The following is a 21,237-nucleotide window of genomic DNA, read 5'->3' on the forward strand; positions in this document are numbered from 1 at the left end:
ATTATCTTGTTAAAATTGAAATTGACTTTGACTAGTAACAATCAGTGCACTCAGCCAACTTTGTTTCATGACTTCAGTTATATCTCTTAACTCAGTGTCTCTACCACCACCCCTACCCCATCCCCAGCTAAGCCAATTTGCCTGCCATTCCCTACAATTGATTTACTAATTTTGTATTACTCTCTCTTTGAGTTTTTCTTTCTGGCCATAGAGTGAGCACTCTGTTCTTCTGCCAATCCATGTGCTCATCACTTCCATCAAACCAAATTCAAGATTACTTCCTCTGGTCAAATTTGCCTAACTAGCCTCCATTACCAATCATATAACTCTCTTTATAGGCTCCCTTTGGACTCGCCTGTCTTTAACTTAGAGTTTGTTATTCTACTGATTTTTCTGTAATTTGTAATTAAAAAAAAATTATATGCATGAATCATCTTTCCTATCCAGATTGTACACTCCCTATGAGCAGGGATCATATCTTCTAATTTTTGTATGCCTGTTATAGTGCTGTGCACAGGTAGGCACTGAATAAATGCTTGTTAATTAAATTGAATCAATTTAACTTACAGCAATAACACTGTGAAAAGAACCTTCTGTTATCTGTATGAGAAACTTTACTATGCTGTACAAAATGGAATTCTGTTGATGGGCTGAATTTATTATCTCAGATTATAATGCAGATGAGTAAATAAAGCTAGTGCTTATTTCTACTTGGATTACTTTTGTACTGTGTAGTAATAAGATTAGATAATTGATTTACACATGTTGCCAAGTTTACAATATGGATGAAACTCCCTTGTCTTGATCTGCTTCACAAGGAAGATGATATGAGATGACAAATTGTCCCCAAAGGGCTTCACCTTCTAATTTTGTTAGTCACTCAGTCATGTCCAACTGTAGCCTACAAGGCTTCTCGGTCCATAGGATTTTTCAGGCAGTACTGGAGTGGGTTGCCACTTCCTTCTCCGGGGGATCTTCCCAACCCAAGAATCGAACCCAGGTATCCCACATTGTAGGCAGATGCTTTACCGTCTGAGCAACAAGGGAAACCCTTCTCAAGGCAATGTATTTTCCAAACAAGTGCTCGTGGTGTAAGAAGCATTAGGACACCACATGCTAACTTTCAATCTTTCTATAAATTAAAAACTAAGTTAGGTTTTTATAGCACCTAAGTATCTGCTGCTGCTGCTGCTAAGTCGCTTCAGTCGTGTCCGACTCTGTGCGACCCCATAGACGGCAGCCCACCAGGCTCCCCCGTCCCTGGGATTCTCCAGGCAAGAACACTGGAGTGGGTTGCCATTGCCTTCTCCAATGCATGAAAGTGAAAAGTGAAAGTGAAGTCGCTCAGTCGTGTCCGACTCTTTGCGACCCCATCGACTGCAGCCTACCAGGCTCCTCTATCCATGGGATTTTCTAGGCGAGTACTGGAGTGGGTTGCCATCGCCTTCTCCGACCTAAGTATCTACCTGATTTAAATTAAACATTTTTTAGAAATTTTAGTTCTTTCAGTTTCCAGAGAGCTACTGAAAATATTCAATATTCCCGTCCTATGACATGGACAAGCATCTAAAAGAGGGAACGCCACTTCCGAACCTGTTTTCACAACCAGTAAGAGAAGGAAACAGCATTATAGGACCGTGACAGGAGTTCTTAAGCTCCTATATAAAATTTGTTTTTCTCAAAGTTCTCTTGTCATGGATTGCCTTGGATGCTACAGCTGCCTTTATCAGAATGGGTCCTGGTGACTTAGTAATTATGAATAATGGAACAATGTGTCTGTGAAACTCTGGACCTGAAATACTTGACCTCTTCTGGGAACTTAAATATTATATAACACATATAACACACATCTTCCTATACACCCAGAAGTTTTCATACAAATCCTTGGTCATTTAAAAACCTACAGTAGTGGTACATTTTCATTAAAACAAATTTAGAGAATTTTAATAAAATGTAAAAAGCAAAAGAATCCTTAATTCCAGCAGCTGGAATAACTTCTGTTAACATTTGGTGTATTTTTTTCTCAGATTCATGCACACACACAGACTTGATAAAATATTTTGAGTCACAAGATGTATTTAGTTTTTATCCTATTTTCTTATTTAACATTTTCCCATGTCACAAAAATTACTTCAGGACATTTTTTTAATTTCTGGATCACTCATTGTGCATCTATGTAAACTAATAGAAACTCCCTAAATCCAAATGAAGTTATAGAATACTCCACAACATAGCAGATTAGTAGTCGATCATGTCAAGTGGATCATGACATTCAAATATATCCAGCTTAAATTCAGAAGGTGATTTAAGTTCTGAAATCCCCAACTGACCCTCTGAAGATTTCCCCAAGAATTTTAAGGGGAAAATAGCATCTTGAGAGTGGATTAGAAATACCCATGCTCCTTGTAAGATTCTAAAATGGTAACTCTCCATAAATTGCCTGAAAATAACTGATTAGGTTCATTGATTACTTTCTCGACATCAAAGCCACTATTAAGAGCAGTCTCTTATCTGTAGATAAAAGTGGATTTAAAAGGTCTAGACAGTATAAGACCCCTTATTACAGTCCATCTTATGGGTTAGCTTTCATTTGTAAACAAAAATGTTCCACACCAGCCAACACATTACACTAAGGGAATGATGAGGATGAACTGTAAAGAGTAATTAAGAGATCATTTAATGCTTCAGAGAGGAAAGCACAGCCACCAATTTGCTAATTATTGGTAACCATTTCGGATGCCTTTTTTCTGCTAGGCTGTACTTCTGAACTCTGGGAAAAAATTGAGAACACTGTTAAAATGAGAATTTGTGAAGGTCATATTATTTTTATGAATGGAAAAATGAAATTTTAATGGTGATCCCCAATATCTAATTTTAAGTTAAAAAAAAATATTACTCTTAAAACTCTAAACTTTCAAGTATACTGAAGTCATGCTTTTTGACTCCTGAAAGTCATTTAGAAGATGCTTCTTTCTGGAAAAAAAAAAAATTCCGCTTTGTTGGGTCTCTAAATACCCACTTACTTGTTTTGTCAAGCAACCCAGGCATGGAATTAGCAATCTGTAATGCGGGTGGCACAGTGGTAAAGAATCCACCTGCCAAGGCAGGAGACACAAGAGACATGGGTTTGATCCCTGGGTTGGGAAGATCCCTTGGAGAAGGAAATGAACCCACTACAGTATTCTTGCCTGTAAACTTCTATGGACAGAGGAGCCTGGCGGTCCACAGTCTATGGAATCACAAAAGTGTTGGATGCAACTGAGCACATACACATGTACATAATGCAGATGTGATTATAAATTAGAGAGCATATGTCTATATGCCTATAGACATGACAAGTATTTCAGGAATTATATACATGGGCTAAATACATAAGGACTGTGAGTCAACAGGAGCAGAGAGTATTTTAAAATTTTAAAATCCTAAAGTGCTTTTTTTTTTTTCCTTTTGGGATCAAATATTTCCCACATGACTTGATAATGGAAATAAATGGAGGAAGTGGATTTATAAATTTTTAGAAATGACTCTATGTGTTAAGGCAGGTCAAACTGAATGACATTAATTAAGAGACATTTTATGCATGATGACATTTTATGACATTTTATATTATTATGAGTGATGAGAGGATAACCCTGAAAAAGATGGTAGATTAGCAGGCCTGAAGGGTAAGGTGCTTAGGGGATTGACTTCAGAATTAATGAATACATTTGTAGTGGAATATGATGGAATAACCCAACAGCAGATGAAAATTAACCCGGTGCAAAAGGGGTCAAGAGCTGGAATTACAGCTGATCTCAATGGAACATGGAATGAATTGATTCCATGGGAAATGTTTTTCCACAGGGAAACAGTAGATAAGGGCCAGTGGAAACACTCAGCCTTTGGGTCTGTGTCACAGAAAAGGTTCCATGTTTTTCAAGTCCACAGACAACTAAATAATTGTGGGTGCTGGGTGGTGGAGGGAAAGAGTACAGGCCTGGGATTCCGGGCCAAGGCTTAAGTTTTGTTTTAAAGAGTGTCACTCAGTGGCCATGTAATTTTTTTGTAGTCATTATTGGTTTTCTGACTCAGGCTACTCACTTATCCTCACTAGCCTTCAAATTATCTCATCTTTAGATAGATAATTGTCTCCACTCAAATTGCTGCAGGGATTACATGAGATGAAGCTGAAAATCACTGAGCACCATTTAGCATGTAGCACATCATTTAGTACCTAGTTAAAAGCTGAATAAATATTACCTGTCATTTTCCTTTTTTGTAAAATATTTTCCTTTGAAAAATTTATTAATGTTCTATTTTTAAAATGAGATATTAATTGATTTAATTCAGTTCAGTTCAGTTCAGTCACTCAGTTGTGTCCTACTCTTTGCGATTCCATGAATTGCAGCACGCCAGGCCTCCCTGTCCATCACCAGATCCTGGAGTTCACTCAAACTCACATCCATCGAGTCGGTGATGCCATCAAGTCGGTGATGCCATCCAGCCATCTCATCCTCTGTCGTCCCCTTCTTCTCCTGCTCCCAATCCCTCCCAGCATCAGAGTTTTTTCCAATGAGTCAACTCTTCACATGAGGTGGCCAAAGTACTGGAGTTTTAGCTTTAGCATCATTCCTTCCAAAGAACAACCAGGACTGATCTCCTTTAGAATGGACTGGTTGGATCTCCTTGCAGTCCAAGGGACTTGCAAGAGTCTTCTCCAACACCACAGTTCAAAAGCATCAATTCTTCGGCACTCAGCTTTCTTCACAGACCAACTCTCACATCCATACATGACTACTGGGAAAACCATAGCCTTGACTAGCGGACCTTTATTGGCAAAGTAATGTCTCTGCTTTTGAATATGCTATCTAGGTTGGTCATAACTTTCCTTCCAAGGAGTAAGTGTCTTTTAATTTCATGGCTGCAGTCACCATCTGCAGTGATTCTGGAGCCCCAAAAAATAAAATCTGACACTGTTTCCACTGTTTCCTCATCTATTTCCCATGAAGTGGTGGGACCGGGTGCCATGATCTTCGTTTTCTGAATGTTGAGCTTTAAGCCAACTTTTTCACTCTCCTCTTTCACCTTCATCAAGAGGCTTTTGAGTTCCTCTTCACTTTCTGCCATAAGGGTGGTGTCATCTGCATATCTGAGGTTATTGATATTTCTCCCAGCAATCTTGATTCAAGCTTGTGCTTCTTCCAGCCCAGCATTTCTCATGATGTACTCTGCATATAAGTTAAATAAGCAGGGTGACAATATACAGCCTTGATGTACTCCTTTTCCTATTTGGAACCAGTCTGTTGTTCCATGTCCAGTTCTAACTGTAAGGAGATATCAAAAAACAATTGCAAGGAAGATTTTATTCAGTTGGAGAAACCAAATCTTTTATAGATCAACAAAAACAGTGGTCCAAATTATTTTGCCACATTCTTAGTTATTTTTTACATAGAACTGTTTTAGTAATAGAGTGGCTTAACAAATTTAAGATGAGCAGCATTAAATGAATAAAAATGCATATGATTGAGCTTCAGGATCTCGGGGTTCTAGCCATGTGTCTGCTGCTGGTTAGCTGTCTGACTTGTTAGAAGTCATGTAACCTTGTAAAGTCTCATTTGCAAAATATTTCAAAATTTTCAAAATTCTTTCCTGTGCTATAAAGCTGAGAGACCCAATATGGTAACCACTAGCCACATGTGACTACTGAGAACTTGAAACACGAGACTAAATTGTGCTGTAAATATAGAATACACACTGATTTTGAAGATGATATGAAAAACTAATGTAAAATATGTCATTAATAATTTTTTTCATTTTGATTATTGGAGAGATTATTTTGCATGTATTTGGTTAAATAAAAAAGTTACTAAAATTCTTTTCATTTGTTTCTTTTTCTTTAATGTGGCTACTGAGTTTTAAATGACACATAGCTGGCACTTGTGGTTGTGTTCCATTTCTATTGGACAGTGCTGCTCTAAAACCTGAGTTTATAGAATAAATTTTAGTGAAGGTTTCAATTAAATTGTACACAGAGCTGGGCTTCAGAGCTACTAAGATGTTTCTGATAAGCTGATATGAGCTAGTGGCCTCTACTCACCTGGAGTAGTCGATTTGCACTGGGGGGTTGGGTAGGGGGAGGGAAGCCGCCTTTCAGGAAGCTGGAGAGAAGAACGGCAATCAATTAGAGTCCTGTAGAGACAGAGTCTACAGACAATCAGATGGGGCCAGTTGGTAGAGAGAGGATTCTGGGGTACATTGGACATTCTGTTGGTTGTTGGAAAGCACACATAATGTACAGAAGGGAAGAGAGACATTCTGCTCACAGCGCACAGAGCATGTCACTGCTCCGACACCATCATCAAGGGACAGCTTTTGGAGCATGGGGAGATGGTCCACATGAAGGGATTCTGGTGTCCTCAAGGCAGACGTCCATGACAGGCACTTCTCAGGCACTGGTTTGAAGAACTGGAGGAGCAAAATAAGAGTTCAGAGCAAGCTTCACAGTGAATGAGCCTCACTGATCAGTCCATAGACTACAGCTCAACAAACAAGTGTCCCTTTACAGAGTATTAATGTTCATTTCCCCCAAAGTGGGCGCAATAATACTAGGGATGTTAATGTTAATGAATACCTCCTTTGGACCTAAGCCTGGTAAAGTCTAGGGAAATTTTTCAGCTACGTAGCAATAACAACCTTTTAAAATCAAAGTGTCTTAAAAGCAATGACATTTCAGGTCATAGGGAAGGCAGCATGCTTAGTGTCTTGTCTGGGGTGTGAAGGAGGCAGGGAAATGTCTTTTCCGGGGTGTGAAGGAAGATCTGACAAACATACATTGTCTTTTTTGTGCTGTCTTTTCTACTGCTTTATAACCAGTGGAGTATAAATGGGGAATCATAGAGTTTTCTGGGATACAAGAGTAATATTCTTGAGTCAATGACAAGGTTGAATGTTAAGTCATACCATTTCCTGAGCCTCTCATAAAAAAAATTAAGTTATCATTTTGTGACAAGCATCTGTGGTTAATTTTTCTTAAGCACGTTGGTCACATGGCTTTTGATTGGCTTCTTACTGTTGTTGATATACACACTGATTTGTGATATACTGCAAAAGATTAATAAGAGAGATTTGGCCCTAGGGATGAAGAGACTAGCTCTCTTCCCATTTTTCCAAGTTATTTAATTCTAAAACTCATCTTGAAGTTTAGAACCAGATCCAAAAAATTATCAACAATAAATGTAACAACTCAGTCAGTCACAAGTGATACCGAGTATTCCTAAGTGAATCCAATAAGCCTTTTTAGGAGGAATCTTGGTGTCAGGTTCAGGGTCAGACTGACTGCTGAGATGTGAACCCCACCTGCTTGTGCACTGCCCAGCAAGATGAATCCTCACCTTGATTCTAGGTGATGTCTCTTTGCCTTCCTTGAGAACATCAGCTTGACTTCTGACATACTCATTTGTCCCTCCTCTTCTAATCTCTTTGGAGACAGCATGTGAGACTGTACAACCAACGAGTCTTCAGTATAGCTTGAGAAACACTACCTCATAAGACACTGATGCATCTGTGGGCAGTTAGTATCAGGCACTGGAATAGGTTCTAGAACACAGCACTGAACATAGCAGATCTCTTTCCATAGGGAGGAAATACACAAGTTCAGTTCAATTCAGTTGAGTCGCTCAGTCGTGTCCGACTCTTTGCGACCCCGTGAATCGCAGCACGCCAGGCCTCCCTGTCCATCACCAACTCCCGGAGTTTACCCAAACTCATGTCCATCGAGTCTGTGATGCCATCCAGCCATCTCATCCTCTGTCGTCCCCTTCTCCTCCTGCCTCCAATCCCTCCCAGCATCAGGGTCTTTTCCAATGAGTCAACTCTTCGCATGAGGTGGCCAAAGTATTACACACAAGAAACCATTACAAAAACAAACTAATGAACCAAATAAGTGAAAGAGTAAATTAAAACAAGAACAAGGTTCCCGAAAGGCTCGCTTGCCTGATGCTCAGAAAGACAAAACACTGAGATACCGAGGTTTGTAGCAATGAGAGGGTTTATTCACCAGGCAGCCAAGCAGACAGGTGGGCAAACATCCACCTCCTGGAAGGCAGGGGGCTCAGGGTATATTGAGAGGATACAGAATAAAGAATAACGAAGCAGGTGGTCTGAGGTGGGAAGCGGGGGAAGGGTGATTGGAGAAAGCAGTGGGAGTCGCTGTTCTGCGCAGGCGTAACTGGGCGACAGGCCTCTCCATGCTGGGGGGTGGAGTTTTCCTGCCTGCTGAGGTCAAAAGGCACATGCCCCGCTGAAGGCTGGGTGGTCCTGTCCAATCGTTACCAGCCTAGCTCTAACTAGACACAGCTGACTGCCAGTTTCTGGAAAACAATACAAGCAAACTTCTTGTTTAGGTTACCTGCCGCTTGAAGAATGTGTAAGTCGTCAACCGACCTTAATTAGTGAAGGCAGGTGAAATGGATGTATTAATTTACTCATTACTCATGGTTTCAGCCACTGCTTCTGCTGATAATGGCTAAGAAAAAGGTGCTTGTTTGTGCTAAGTCACCTCCGACTTTTTGCAACCCTATGAACTGTAGCTCACCAGGCTCCTCTGTCCACGGGATTTCCCAGGCAAGAAGACTAGAGCGGGTTGCCATTCTCTTCTCCAGGAGATCTTCCTGACCTAAGAGATCAAATCCGAGTCTCTTAGGTCTCCTGCATTGGCAGGTGGGTTCTTTACCACTAGCGCCACCTAGGAAGCCCTAAGAAAAGGGTAAAATAAGGTAAATGGCTGCAGGGCTGCTTTAGCAAGGTAACCAGGAAAGCTTGTTTGAGAGGATGACACTAGAGTTGAGACATAACTGATGAAAAAGGGACAAACAAAAAAATTCTTTGAATTTTTTTTCTCCTTAAGATCCCTTGGGGATAAGGGGGGGGGCTACAAAAAGTGTTTAAATTACCGTGAATTTAGATAGTTCGAAAAGACCATAATTTGCACGTTTTAGAGAAATCAACATCACTTTAAAAATAGTATTGTAGAGTATAATCCATACCTTCTCTACAAACTACTCTATTTAGTAAAAATAAAAGCTCAGCATGATTGGATGAGCATAGAAAGTGATGAAAACGTAGAGGCTAAAAGATATAGACCATCCCCCCCCACCCCCACCAAAGTGATCCAGCCAACATATGACAAAGCTGGGAAGCAGAAAAGTCTCTTATTTCGTGGTTTATGCTTTTTCAATCATATCTGAGCCTTTTTGCCATCGTCTTCCTCCTTTAACAGGGATTCAAACCCAGAGGCCAGCAACAGTCAAGAGAACAGTTCAATAAGTGCAGTTATCCAGTGGGACCGTGGAGAAATGAGCTCTGTCCTGTATTTAGGGAGCGTGAATACTCAGTTCTTGCTAACTATTGCAGACCTCTGTCTCCCAGATCTTCTGATTTGTCAAAGGTAAGCTGGAAACCTGGACTTTCATGCAGGTACTAAAATATTTTAAATGTTAGTAATTAGCACAAATTAATACACACATACACTCCATCTCTTGGCAGGATGTTGTCCAAGGGTGCGCTCTGATATTCTTATGTTAGAAGTCCCTCAGATAAAGAGTCGTCTTCTGCACATTTAGAAACCATTTGTCAGTATTTTTCAGGTCTTTTTCTTCTTTGAAAAGAATGCAATTTCTCTCCTGGCTCATTAAGACGTATCTGTACTTTCCTTCACTAGGAACCAGAAATTTGAGTTTAGCTCTCATCAACTACCACAAGGGGGAGCTCAAACTTCTTTTTTTTTTTTTAAGTTTTACCTGAAATCAACGTTGCTGCTGCTGCTGCTGCTGCTGGTACGTCGCTTCAGTCGTGTTCGACTTTGTGCGACCCCATAGACGGAAGCCCACCAGGCTCCCCCGTCCCTGGGATTCTCCAGGCAAGAACACTGGAGTGGGTTGCCATTTCCTTTTCCAATGCATGAAAGTGAAAGGGAAGCCGCTCAGTCGTGTCCGACTCTTCGCGACCCCATGGACTACCAGACTCCTCCATTCATGGGATTTTCCAGGCAAGAGTACTGGAGTGGGTGCCATTGCCTTCTCCGAAATCAACGTTAATTCATGCAAAACCTGAAACTATTATCATACGACATTTTAGGTTACCTCTTCCTGCTAAAATTGCCTATGTGGCTTGATTTTATTAAGAACTATATCACTAGCTATAAAAACAGACAACAAACCCCCCTAAAACTCATCTTAAAGCCTAGTAGTCTAATTTTTATTTTATATTTTATGGTTTTTACTTTATATATTCAATTTAACTTTTTTATATCATGATATATTCTCAAGGCAGAGGTAAAGAAGCAAAAACAATATAGAGTTTGGAACCACTCTATAGAGTCCTATAACTTACAATTCAAATTTAAATTTAAAATAGAAAAAAAGAGAAACAACAACAACAACAACCCAGGATTCTCTGAGACAGGAAATATGTTAAGGAAAACCAATGGTTAGCCCTAATGGGCCGAGGTATCCAAAGATGCCACTCTGGCTTAGAACGTGGTCTTTTCATAGGTTTCCAGCTTTATCTGCCCTGTTTCTCTTGAAGTCTCCATCAACTTCTCTAATCAGCCCACACATCAAGCCCTGAATAGAGGTGTGATTTCTTTGTTGTTTCTTTTCTTGGTTTCCTCCCCTGCGTCCCCCTGTAGTAAAGCCAGGAGAATAATAATACTTCACAGGCTTAGCAAGAGGTTGTTGAGTTGAAGTCTGTGAAGTGTTCCATGCAGGATCTGACACATGGAATTCCATATGTGCTAGGAATTATTGTAGCAGACATTTGATATGAGTGCATCTTATTGAAGAGACATTCCTGGGATTCAAACTGTGACATAGTTCACAGTGTTCAAGAGAACTTAAAAAAAAAATACCTAGCTAAATTGTTAATATTATGTTCTGAATTATCTTTAGCATAATGAAATTTAAGAATTAGTCGTTGACTAGCAGTGCTAACACAGGCCTTGACTTTGATATGTACTTCTAATCTTGGCAAATACTCTGATGTATTTACATACAAAAAAAAAAAAACATAGTTTTTTTTTTTAATTTAATTTTATTTTATTTTTAAACTTTACATAATTGTATTAGTTTTGCCAAATATCAAAATGAATCCGCCACAGGTATACATGTATTTCCCATCCTGAACCCTCCTCCCTCCTCCCTCCCCTACCATCCCTCTGGGTCGTCCCAGTGCACTAGCCCCAAGCATCCAGTATCATGCATCGAACCTGGACTGGCATCTCGTTTCTTACATGATATTTTACATGTTTCAAAGTCATTCTCCCAAATCTTCCCACCCTCTCCCTCTCCCACAGAGTCCATAAGACTGTTCTATACATCAGTGTCTCTTTTGCTGTCTCGTACACCGGGTTATCGTTACCATCTTTCTAAATTCCATATATATGTGTTAGTATACTGTATTTATGTTTTTCCTTCTGGCTTACTTCACTCTGTATAATAGGCTCCAGTTTCATCCACCTCATTAGAACTGATTCAAATGTATTCTTTTTAATGGCTGAGTAATACTCCATTGTGTATATGTACCACTATTTTCTTATCCATTCATCTGCTGATGGACATCTAGGTTGCTTCCATGTCCTGGCTATTATAAACAGTGCTGCGATGAACATTGGGGTACACGTGTCTCTTTCCCTTCTGGTTTCCTCAGTGTGTATGCCCAGCAGTGGGATTGCTGGATCATAAGGCAGTTCTATTTCCAGTTTTTTAAGGAATCTCCACACTGTTCTCCATAGTGGCTGTACTAGTTTGCATTCCCACCAACAGTGTAAAAGGGTTCCCTTTTCTCCACACCCTCTCCAGCATTTATTGCTTGTAGACTTTTGGATCGCAGCCATTCTGACTGGTGTGAAATGGTACCTCATAGTGGTTTTGATTTGCATTTCTCTGATAGTGATGTTGAGCATCTTTTCATGTATTTGTTAGCCATCTGTATGTCTTCTTTGGAGAAATGTCTATTTAGTTCTTTGGCCCATTTTTTGATTGGGTCGTTTATTTTTCTGGAGTTGAGCTGTAGGAGTTGCTTGTATATTTTTGAGATTAGTTGTTTGTCAGTTGCTTCATTTGCTATTATTTTCTCCCATTCTGAAGGCTGTCTTTTCACCTTGCTAATAGTTTCCTTTGATGTGCAGAAGCTTTTAAGGTTAATTAGGTCCCATTTGTTTATTTTTGATTTTATTTCCAATATTCTGGGAGGTGGGTCATAGAGGATCCTGCTGTGATGTATATCAGAGAGTGTTTTGCCTATGTTCTCCTCTAGGAGTTTTATAGTTTCTGGTCTTACGTTTAGATCTTTAACCCATTTTGAGTTTATTTTTGTGTACGGTGTTAGAAAGTATTCTAGTTTCATTCTTTTACAAGTGGTTGACCAGATTTCCCAGCACCACTTGTTAAAGAGGTTGTCTTTAATCCATTGTATATTCTTGCCTCCTTTGTCAAAGATAAGGTGTCCATATGTGCGTGGATTTATCTCTGGGCTTTCTATTTTGTTCCATTGATCAATATTTCTGTCTTTGTGCCAGTACCATACTGTCTTGATAACTGTGGCTTTGTAATAGAGCCTGAAGTCAGGCAGGTTGATTCCTCCAGTTCCATTCTTCTTTCTCAAGATCGCTTTGGCTATTCGAGGTTTTTTGTATTTCCATACAAATTGTGAAATTATTTGTTCTAGCTCTGTGAAGAATACTGTTGGTAGCTTGATAGGGATTGCATTGAATCTATAAATTGCTTTGGGTAGTATACTCATTTTCACTATATTGATTCTTCCAATCCATGAACATGGTATATTTCTCCATCTATTAGTGTCCTCTTTGATCTCTTTCACCAGTGTTTTATAGTTTTCTATATATAGGTCTTTGGTTCCTTTAGGTAGATATATTCCTAAGTATTTTATTCTTTCCATTGCAATGGTGAATGGAATTGTTTCCTTAATTTCTCTTTCAGTTTTCTCATTATTAGTGTATAGGAATGCAAGGGATTTCTGTGTGTTGATTTTATATCCTGCAACTTTACTATATTCATTGATTAGTTCTAGTAATTTTCTGGTGGAGTCTTTAGGGTTTTCTATGTAAAGGATCATGTCATCTGCAAACAGTGAGAGTTTTACTTCTTCTTTTCCAATTTGGATTCCTTTTATTACTTTTTCTGCTCTGATTGCTGTGGCCAAAACTTCCAAAACTATGTTGAATAGTAATGGTGAAAGTGGGCACCCTTGTCTTGTTCCTGACTTTAGAGGAAATGCTTTCAATTTTTCACCATTGAGGATAATGTTTGCTGTGGGTTTGTCATATATAGCTTTTATTATGTTGAGGTATGTTCCTTCTATTCCTGCTTTCTGGAGAGTTCTTATCATAAATCGATGTTGAATTTTGTCAAAGGCTTTCTCTGCATCTATTGAGATAATCATATGGTTTTTGTTTTTCAATTTGTTAATGTGGTGTATAACATTAATTGATTTGCGGATATTGAAGAATCCTTGCATCCCTGGGATAAAGCCCACTTGGTCATGGTGTATGATCTTTTTAATGTGTTGTTGGATTCTGATTGCTAGAATTTTGTTAAGAATTTTTGCATCTATGTTCATCAGTGATATTGGCCTGTAGTTTTCTTTTTTTTGTGGCATCTTTGTCAGGTTTTGGTATTAGGGTGATGGTGGCCTCATAGAATGAGTTTGGAAGTTTACCTTCCTCTGCAATTTTCTGGAAGAGTTTGAGCAGGATAGGTGTTAGCTCTTCTCTAAATTTTTGGTAGAATTCAGCTGTGAAGCCATCTGGACCTGGGCTTTTGTTTGCTGGAAGATTTTTGATTACCGTTTCAATTTCCTTGCTTGTGATGGGTCTGTTAAGATTTTCTATTTCTTCCTGGTCGAGTTTTGGAAAGTTGTACTTTTCTAAGAATTTGTCCATTTCTTCCACGTTGTCCATTTTATTGGCATATAATTGTTGATAGTAGTCTCTTATGATCCTTTGTATTTCTGTGTTGTCTGTTGTGATCTCTCCATTTTCATTTCTAATTTTATTGATTTGATTTTTCTCCCTTTGTTTCTTGATGAGTCTGGCTAATGGTTTGTCAATTTTATTTATCCTTTCAAAGAACCAGCTTTTGGCTTTGTTGATTTTTGCTATGGTCTCTTTTGTTTCTTTTGCATTTATTTCTGCCCTAATTTTTAAGATTTCTTTCCTTCTACTAACCCTGGGGTTCTTCATTTCTTCCTTTTCTAGTTGCTTTAGGTGTAGGGTTAGGTTATTTATTTGAGTTTTTTCTTGTTTCTTTAGGTATGCCTGTATTGCTATGAACTTTCCCCTTAGGACTGCTTTTAAAGTGTCCCACAGGTTTTGAGTTGTTGTGTTTTCATTTTCATTAGTTTCTATGTAAATTTTGATTTCTTTTTTGATTTCTTCTGTGATTTGTTGGTTATTCAGCAGGGTGTTGTTCATCCTCCATATGTTGGAATTTTTAATAGTTTTTCTCCTGTAATTGAGGTCTAATCTTACTGCATTGTGGTCAGAAAAGATGCTTGGAATGATTTCTATTTTTTTGAATTTACCAAGGCTAGATTTATGGCCCAGGATGTGATCTATCCTGGAGAAGGTTCCATGTGCACTTGAGAAAAAGGTGAAATTCACTGTTTTGGGATGAAATGTCCTATAGATATCAATTAGGTCTAACTGGTCTATTGTATCGTTTAATGTTTGTGTTTCCTTGTTAATTTTCTGTTTAGTTGATCTATCCATAGATGAGAGTGGGGTATTAAAGTCTCCCACTATTATTGTGTTATTGTTAATTTCTCCTTTCATACTTGTTAGCATTTGTCTTACATATTGGGGCGCTCCCATGTTGGGTGCATATATATTTATAATTGTTATATCTTCTTCTTGGATTGATCCTTTGATCATTATGTAGTGACCATCTTTGTCTCTTTTCACAGCCTTTGTTTTAAAGTCTATTTTATCTGATATAAGTATTGCTACTCCTGCTTTCTTTTGGTCCCTATTTGCATGAAAAATCTTTTTCCAGCCCTTCACTTTCAGTCTATATGTGTCCCCTGTTTTGAGGTGGGTCTCTTGTAGACAACATATGTAGGGGTCTTGTTTTTGTATCCATTCAGCCAGTCTTTGTCTTTTGGTTGGGGCATTCAACCCATTTACATTTAAGGTAATTACTGATAAGTATGATCCCATTGCCATTTATTGTTTTGGGTTCGAGTTTATACACTGTTTTTGTGTTTTCTGTCTAGAGAAAATCCTTTAGTATTTGTTGGAGAGCTGGTTTGGTGGTGCTGAATTCTCTCAGCTTTTGCTTGTCTGAGAAGCTTTTGATTTCTCCTTCATATTTGAATGAGATACTTGCTGGGTACAATAATCTGGGCTGTAGGTTATTTTCTTTCATCACTTTAAGTATGTCTTGCCATTCCCTCCTGGCTTGAAGAGTTTCTATTGAAAGATCAGCTGTTATCCTAATGGGAATTCCCTTGTGTGTTATTTGTTGTTTTTCCCTTGCTGCTTTTAATATCTGTTCTTTGTGTTTGATCTTTGTTAATTTGATTAATATGTGTCTTGGGGTGTTTCGCCTTGGGTTTATCCTGTTTGGGACTCTCTGGGTTTCTTGGACTTGGATGATTATTTCCTTCCCCATTTTAGGGAAGTTTTCAACTATTATCTCCTCAAGTATTTTCTCATGGTCTTTCTTTTTGTCTTCTTCTTCTGGGACCCCTATGATTCGAATGTTGTAGCGTTTAATATTGTCCTGGAGGTCTCTGAGATTGTCCTCATTTCTTTTAATTCGTTTTTCTTTTATCCTCTCTGATTCATTTATTTCTACCATTCTATCTTCTAATTCACTAATCCTATCTTCTGCCTCTGTTATTCTACTATTTGTTGCCTCCAGAGTGTTTTTAATTTCATTTATTGCATTATTCATTTTATATTGACTCTCTTTTATTGCTTCTAGGTCCTTGTTAAACCTTTCTTGCATCTTCTCAATCTTTGTCTCCAAGCTATTTATCTGTGTTTCCATTTTGATTTCAAGATTTTGGATCAATTTCACTATCATTATTCGGAATTCTTTATCAGGTAGATTCCCTATCTCTTCCTCTTTGGTTTGGTTTGGTGGGCATTTATCCTGTTCCTTTATCTGCTGGGTATTCCTCTGTCTCTTCATCTTGTTTAAATTGCTGAGTTTGGGGTGTCCTTTATGTATTCTGGCAGTTTGTGTAGTTCTATTTATTGTGGCGTTTCCTCGCTCTGTGTGGGTTTGTACAGGTGGCTTGTCAAGGTTTCTTGGTTAGGGAAGTTTGTGTCGGTGTTCTGGTGAGTGGAGCTGTATTTCTTCTCTCTCCTTTCGAAGACTTGGGTTGCTTTTCTGGGTGCCTGATGTCCTCTGCCGGCATTCAGAAGTTTTGTGGAATTTACTCGGCGTTTAAATGTTCTTTTGATGAATTTGTGGGGGAGAAAGTGTTCTCCCCGTCCTACTCCTCCGCCATCTTAGCTCCTCCTCTGAACACATAGAGTTTTGAATAACCAGATCCCATTTTTATATACAGTATATGCAGTGTGAAAGTGAAAGTCGCTTAGTCTTATCTGGCTCTCTGAGACCCCGAGGACTGTAGCCCGCCAGGTCCTCTGTCCATGGAATTCTCCAGGCAAGAATACTGGAGTAGGTAGCCATTCCCTTCTCCAGGGGATCTTCATCACCCAGGTGTTGAACCCAGGTCTCCTTCATTGCAGGCAGATTCCCTACCATATGAGCCACCAGGGAAGCCAGATATGCAGTATAGTCTGTATCTAATTTTATGTTCGGATGAACAGGTAAGTTTATGATGAGAAAACAAGACTATTTATTTTAACCTGCTTTTCTTATAACTAATCAATACATCTGCATCTCCTATTAACTTCAGCTAAGATAATCCTTACCATATCCCTGAAGAAATTAAAAGCTTCCTATTAAAGCTGATTCTTCACTCACCCAATTGGTTGAAGTTTAAAAAGATAAAAATCGTGTGCAGTTATTGTATAAAAGTTTGTATATGAGGATTATGTCAGAGAATCTAATATTCAATTACATTTTCTTTACAGGTAATTTGGTTTTGCATAATTTTGACTTATGGGGAAAATGCCAGTTCCAAATAAAAATTTTCTCTGTTCCTCTCATTAATTAATGTCACACTTTAATTTTCTTAACATCTATTTATTGAGTGCCAGGTGTATGCCACTGTTCTAGCTAAGGCATGCTTCCTACTTTGAAAACAAGAGACCACTATACTTTTTTTGGTTTAACAGTCAAAAGCAAGTGAAAAGATAATCATAATAGGTTAATTAAGGCAGTTGACAGGTTAAATATCTTGATAGTTTAAAACTAAAAACCTAAGAGGCTTCTGAATGTGGGTTCTCTCAAGTTCTCTTTGGCCGTGTCGGGTTTCAGAACTAAGCGCTTGTGCTCACTGCTGCCCCCTGGTGGCAGCCCATCATCTCCTCAGGCACTGCTTCATGAAATGGGTAGGAGTCGTGATGGACTTGTCTATCTGGTCTCCCGTGTACTGTGTGCCTCCTGGCTTTCACCATTTCTGGGTTTAGATTATTATAGGGTTTCAAAATTAGTATTTCTGGGGTCTGGGAAAGAAGAATCAGGATTCCCAGGAATTCTTGAAATGATATCATTATGTACTTTTAAAAATTCTTATTTTCATATTTTAAATTAGTAGTGAATTTGGGGTGTAAGATGGCAGAGTAGAAGGACTGCACTCATCTCCTGCGAGAACTCCAAAACTACAATTTGCTGCTAAACAACCATCAACTGGAGAATGTTGGATCCCACCAAAAAAAGATACCCCACGTCCATGTGCAAAGGAGAAGCCCCAGCAAGACGGTAGGAGGGGCAAAAATCACATTTAGAATTAAACCCCTTACCTGCCAGAGATGCTCAGTGGGCTCAAACAAACCTTGTGTGCACCAAGACTCAGAGACCCCACAGAGACTGAGCTAGAACTGTGTTTGAGTGTCTCCTGAAAAGGTATGGGTTAGCAGTGGTGTGCCACAGGGGCAGGGGCTCTGGGTGCAGCAGACCTGGGTATGGCATAAGCCCTCTTGGAGGAGGTTGCCATTAATCTCATTACAGAGCTCCCTGAACTTACATAGGACTGGGGAAACACTCTTGAAGGGTACAAATAGAACCTTATGCACACTAGGACCCAGGAGAAAGGAGCAGTGACCCAACAAGAGACTGACCCAGACTTGCCCCTGAGTGTCCAGGAGTCTCCGGCAGAGGCGTGTGTCCAGGGTGGCCTGCTGCAGGGTTGGGGGCACTGAATGCATCAGTACATGATGGGACCTTTTGAAGGAGGTTGCCATTATCTTCATTACCTCCACCATAGTTTGGCCATCAACAGAAAATTGGATTAAAGATTTATTGAGCGTGGCCCCACCCAACAAAACAAGACCCAGTTTCCCCCTCAGTCACTCTCTCCCATCAGAAAGCTTCCATAAGCCTCTTATCCTTCTCCATCAGAGGGCAGACAGACTGAAAACCTCGATCACAGAAAGCTAACCAAACTGGACCACAGCCTTATCTAACTCAATGAAACTATAAGCCATGCTGTGTAGAGCGACCCAAGATGGATGGGTCATGCTGGAGAGTTCTGACAAAATGTGGTCTACTGGAGAAGGGAAAGGCAAACCACTTCAGTATTCTTGCCTTGAGAACCCAATGAACAGTATGAAAATGCAAGAAGATAGGACACTGAAAGATGAACTCTCCAGGTCGGTAGGTGCCCAATTTGCTACTGAAGATCAGTGGAGAAATAACTCCAGAAAGAATGAAGAGACAGAGCCAAAGCAAAAACAACATCCAGTTATGGATATGACTAGTGATGGAAGTAAATTTTGATGCTGTAAAGAGCAATATTGCATAGGAACCTGGAATGTTAGGTCCATTCAGGAAAATTGGAATCAAGGAAAATTGGAAGTGGTCAAACAGAGAAGGCAAGAGTGAACATTGACATTTTAGGAATCAGTGAACAAAAATGGACTGGAATGGGAGAATTTAACTCAGATGACCATTATATCTACTACTGTGGGGAAGAATCCCTTGGAAGAAATGGAGTAGCCCTCAGGCGACAAAAAAGTCCAAAATGCAGTACTTGGATGCAATCTCAAAAACGACAGAATGATCTCTGTTCATTTCCAAGGCAAACCATTCAGTATCATACCAAATCTATGCCCCAACCAGTAACCCTGAAGAAGTTGAAGTTGAACGGTTCTATGAAGACCTACGAGACCTTCTAGAAATAATACCCAAATAAAATGTCCTTTTCATTATAGGGGACTGGAATGCAAAAGTAGGAAGTCAAGAGATACCTGGTGTAACAGGCAAATTTGGCTTTGGAGTACAGAATGAGACAGGGCACAGGCTAACAGTTTTAACAAGAGAATGAACTGGTCATAGCAAACACCCTCTTCCAACAACACTAGAGAAGACTCTACACATGAACATCACCAGATGGTCTGTACCAAAATCAGACTTATTATATTCTTTGCAGCCAAAGATAGAGAAGCTCTATACAGTCAGCAAAACAAGAACAGGAACTGATTGTGGCTAAGATCATGAACTCCTTATTGACAAATTCACTTAAATTGAAGAAAGTAGGGGAAACCACTAGACCATTCAGGTATGACCTAAATTAAATCCCTTACAATTATACAGTGGAAGTGACAAATAGTCAAGGGATTAGGTCTGATTGAGTGCTTGAAGAACTATGGATGGAGGTTCATGACATTGTACAGGAGGCAGTGATCAAGACCATCCCCCAAAAAAAGAAATGCAAAAAAGCAAAATGGTTGTCTGAGGAGGCCTTACAAATAGCTGAGAAAAGAAGAGAAGCAAAAGGCAAAGGAGAAAAGGAAAGATATAACCATTTGAATGCAGAGTTCCGAAGAATAGCAAGGAGAGATAAGAAAGCCTTTCTCAGTGATCAATGCAAAGAAATAGAGGAAAACTGTAGAATGGGAAAAGCTAGAGATCTTTCATGCAAAACATTTCATGCAAAAATGGGCACAATACAGGACAGAAATGGTATGGACCTAATAGAAGCAGAAGATATTAAAAAGAGGTGGCAAGAATACACAGAAAAGCTATACAAAAAAGATCTTAACGACCCAGATAACTACAATGGTGTGATCACTCACCTAGAGCCAGACGTTCTGAAATGAGAAGTCAAGTGGGCCTTAGGAAGTAGTGTTTGACCATAATAGTAAACAAAAGCCCTTTTTTTTCTCATAGGGTTTTTGCTAAAATTTCAGAGGTTTTCTTTATTATTCTTATAAGCCAGTATATCGAAAAAAAATTTTATGTTCTAGTAATAGATTCATCTCTACCTGATATTTATATTTTGTTATAGAAAACACTGAAAGAGGAGACATAAAAAGAAAAATGTCAAATAAAAATTATTTTAAATGTAAAGATTATACCATATCTACTTAATGTTTACAGTTAAAATTCTTGAACTCTAAGATCAAAGCATTAGTTGCCTTATCCAGTACTCTTGATTTTGTTTCATGACAAAAATTGTTTTCTTTGCATTGATATTTGCATTGATAATGCAATGAACACATACATTGATACTTGTTCACTTGTCAAAAGCATCTTCAAGTTGGGTATAAGAATACATATTGCTTTCTGTAAGCTTATTTCCTTTTGAAACAATTTTGAATTTTTTTGTTGAAATCAGTTTTGCAAACTGTGGCATTTTTATCTATCTTACTAAAAATTACAAACAAATTTGAAAGGGAACAAGTAACAATAAGCTTGAGATAAAAATTGAGATCTTTAATGGTACTGAGATACTTATTGAGATACTTAAGTGGTAAATCCTAATCTATTCATAGCTCTTCAATGAGGTGTGGAATTGAGATGGATAAGAATCTGTTCAAAATGATGAGAAGTTTTAATGTAGTAGACATTTGTCAATTTGTGGGTATCTGGTATCCAAGTGTCCTGCCTGTATTAATCAGTGTTTTTCAGAGAAACAGAAATAGAACAGGACTAATAAGAACAGGACTAATGTGTTGGAGAAGGCAATGGCAACCCATTCCAGTACTCTTGCCTGGAAAATCCCATGGACGGAGGAGCCTGGTGGGCTGCAGTCCATGGGATCGCTGAGGGTTGGACACAACTGAGCGACTTCACTTTCACTTTTCACTTTTCACTTTCATGC

The 21,237-nt window shown here is 39.0% G+C and overlaps 1 protein-coding gene and 1 long non-coding RNA gene across 8 annotated transcripts in view; one reads left to right on the plus strand and one right to left on the minus strand.

Moving 5' to 3' along the window:
- Positions 1-8,008: 8,008 nt before the first annotated feature.
- On the minus strand, positions 8,009-8,711 carry LOC147367030 (uncharacterized). Its single transcript, XR_015169732.1, has 2 exons — positions 8,573-8,711; positions 8,009-8,348 (listed from the first exon to the last, which is right to left on the minus strand). It is a non-coding gene; the product is annotated as an uncharacterized LOC147367030 (long non-coding RNA).
- Positions 8,205-21,237, plus strand: part of LOC147367031 (uncharacterized) — a 48,844-nt gene continuing 35,811 nt past the window's right edge. For 2 of the 7 annotated variants that reach the window (XM_086415528.1, XM_086415529.1), the window contains exons 1-2: positions 8,409-8,514; positions 9,257-9,424. In XM_086415528.1, the coding sequence (XP_086271654.1) occupies positions 8,500-8,514; positions 9,257-9,424 (183 nt within the window). In that variant the 5' untranslated portion in view covers positions 8,409-8,499. Of the gene's footprint in view, positions 8,754-9,256; positions 9,425-9,770; positions 11,043-21,237 lie in introns of those variants that run through there. The other 5 variants (XR_015169728.1, XR_015169730.1, XM_086415530.1 and 2 more) reach the window with 5 other exon arrangements.

This window comes from Bos grunniens, chromosome 8, assembly GCF_055505025.1.
Source record: "Bos grunniens cultivar Pamir isolate PY7600 chromosome 8, Bosgru_T2T1.0, whole genome shotgun sequence".
Taxonomy (NCBI): Eukaryota; Metazoa; Chordata; class Mammalia; order Artiodactyla; family Bovidae; genus Bos; species Bos grunniens.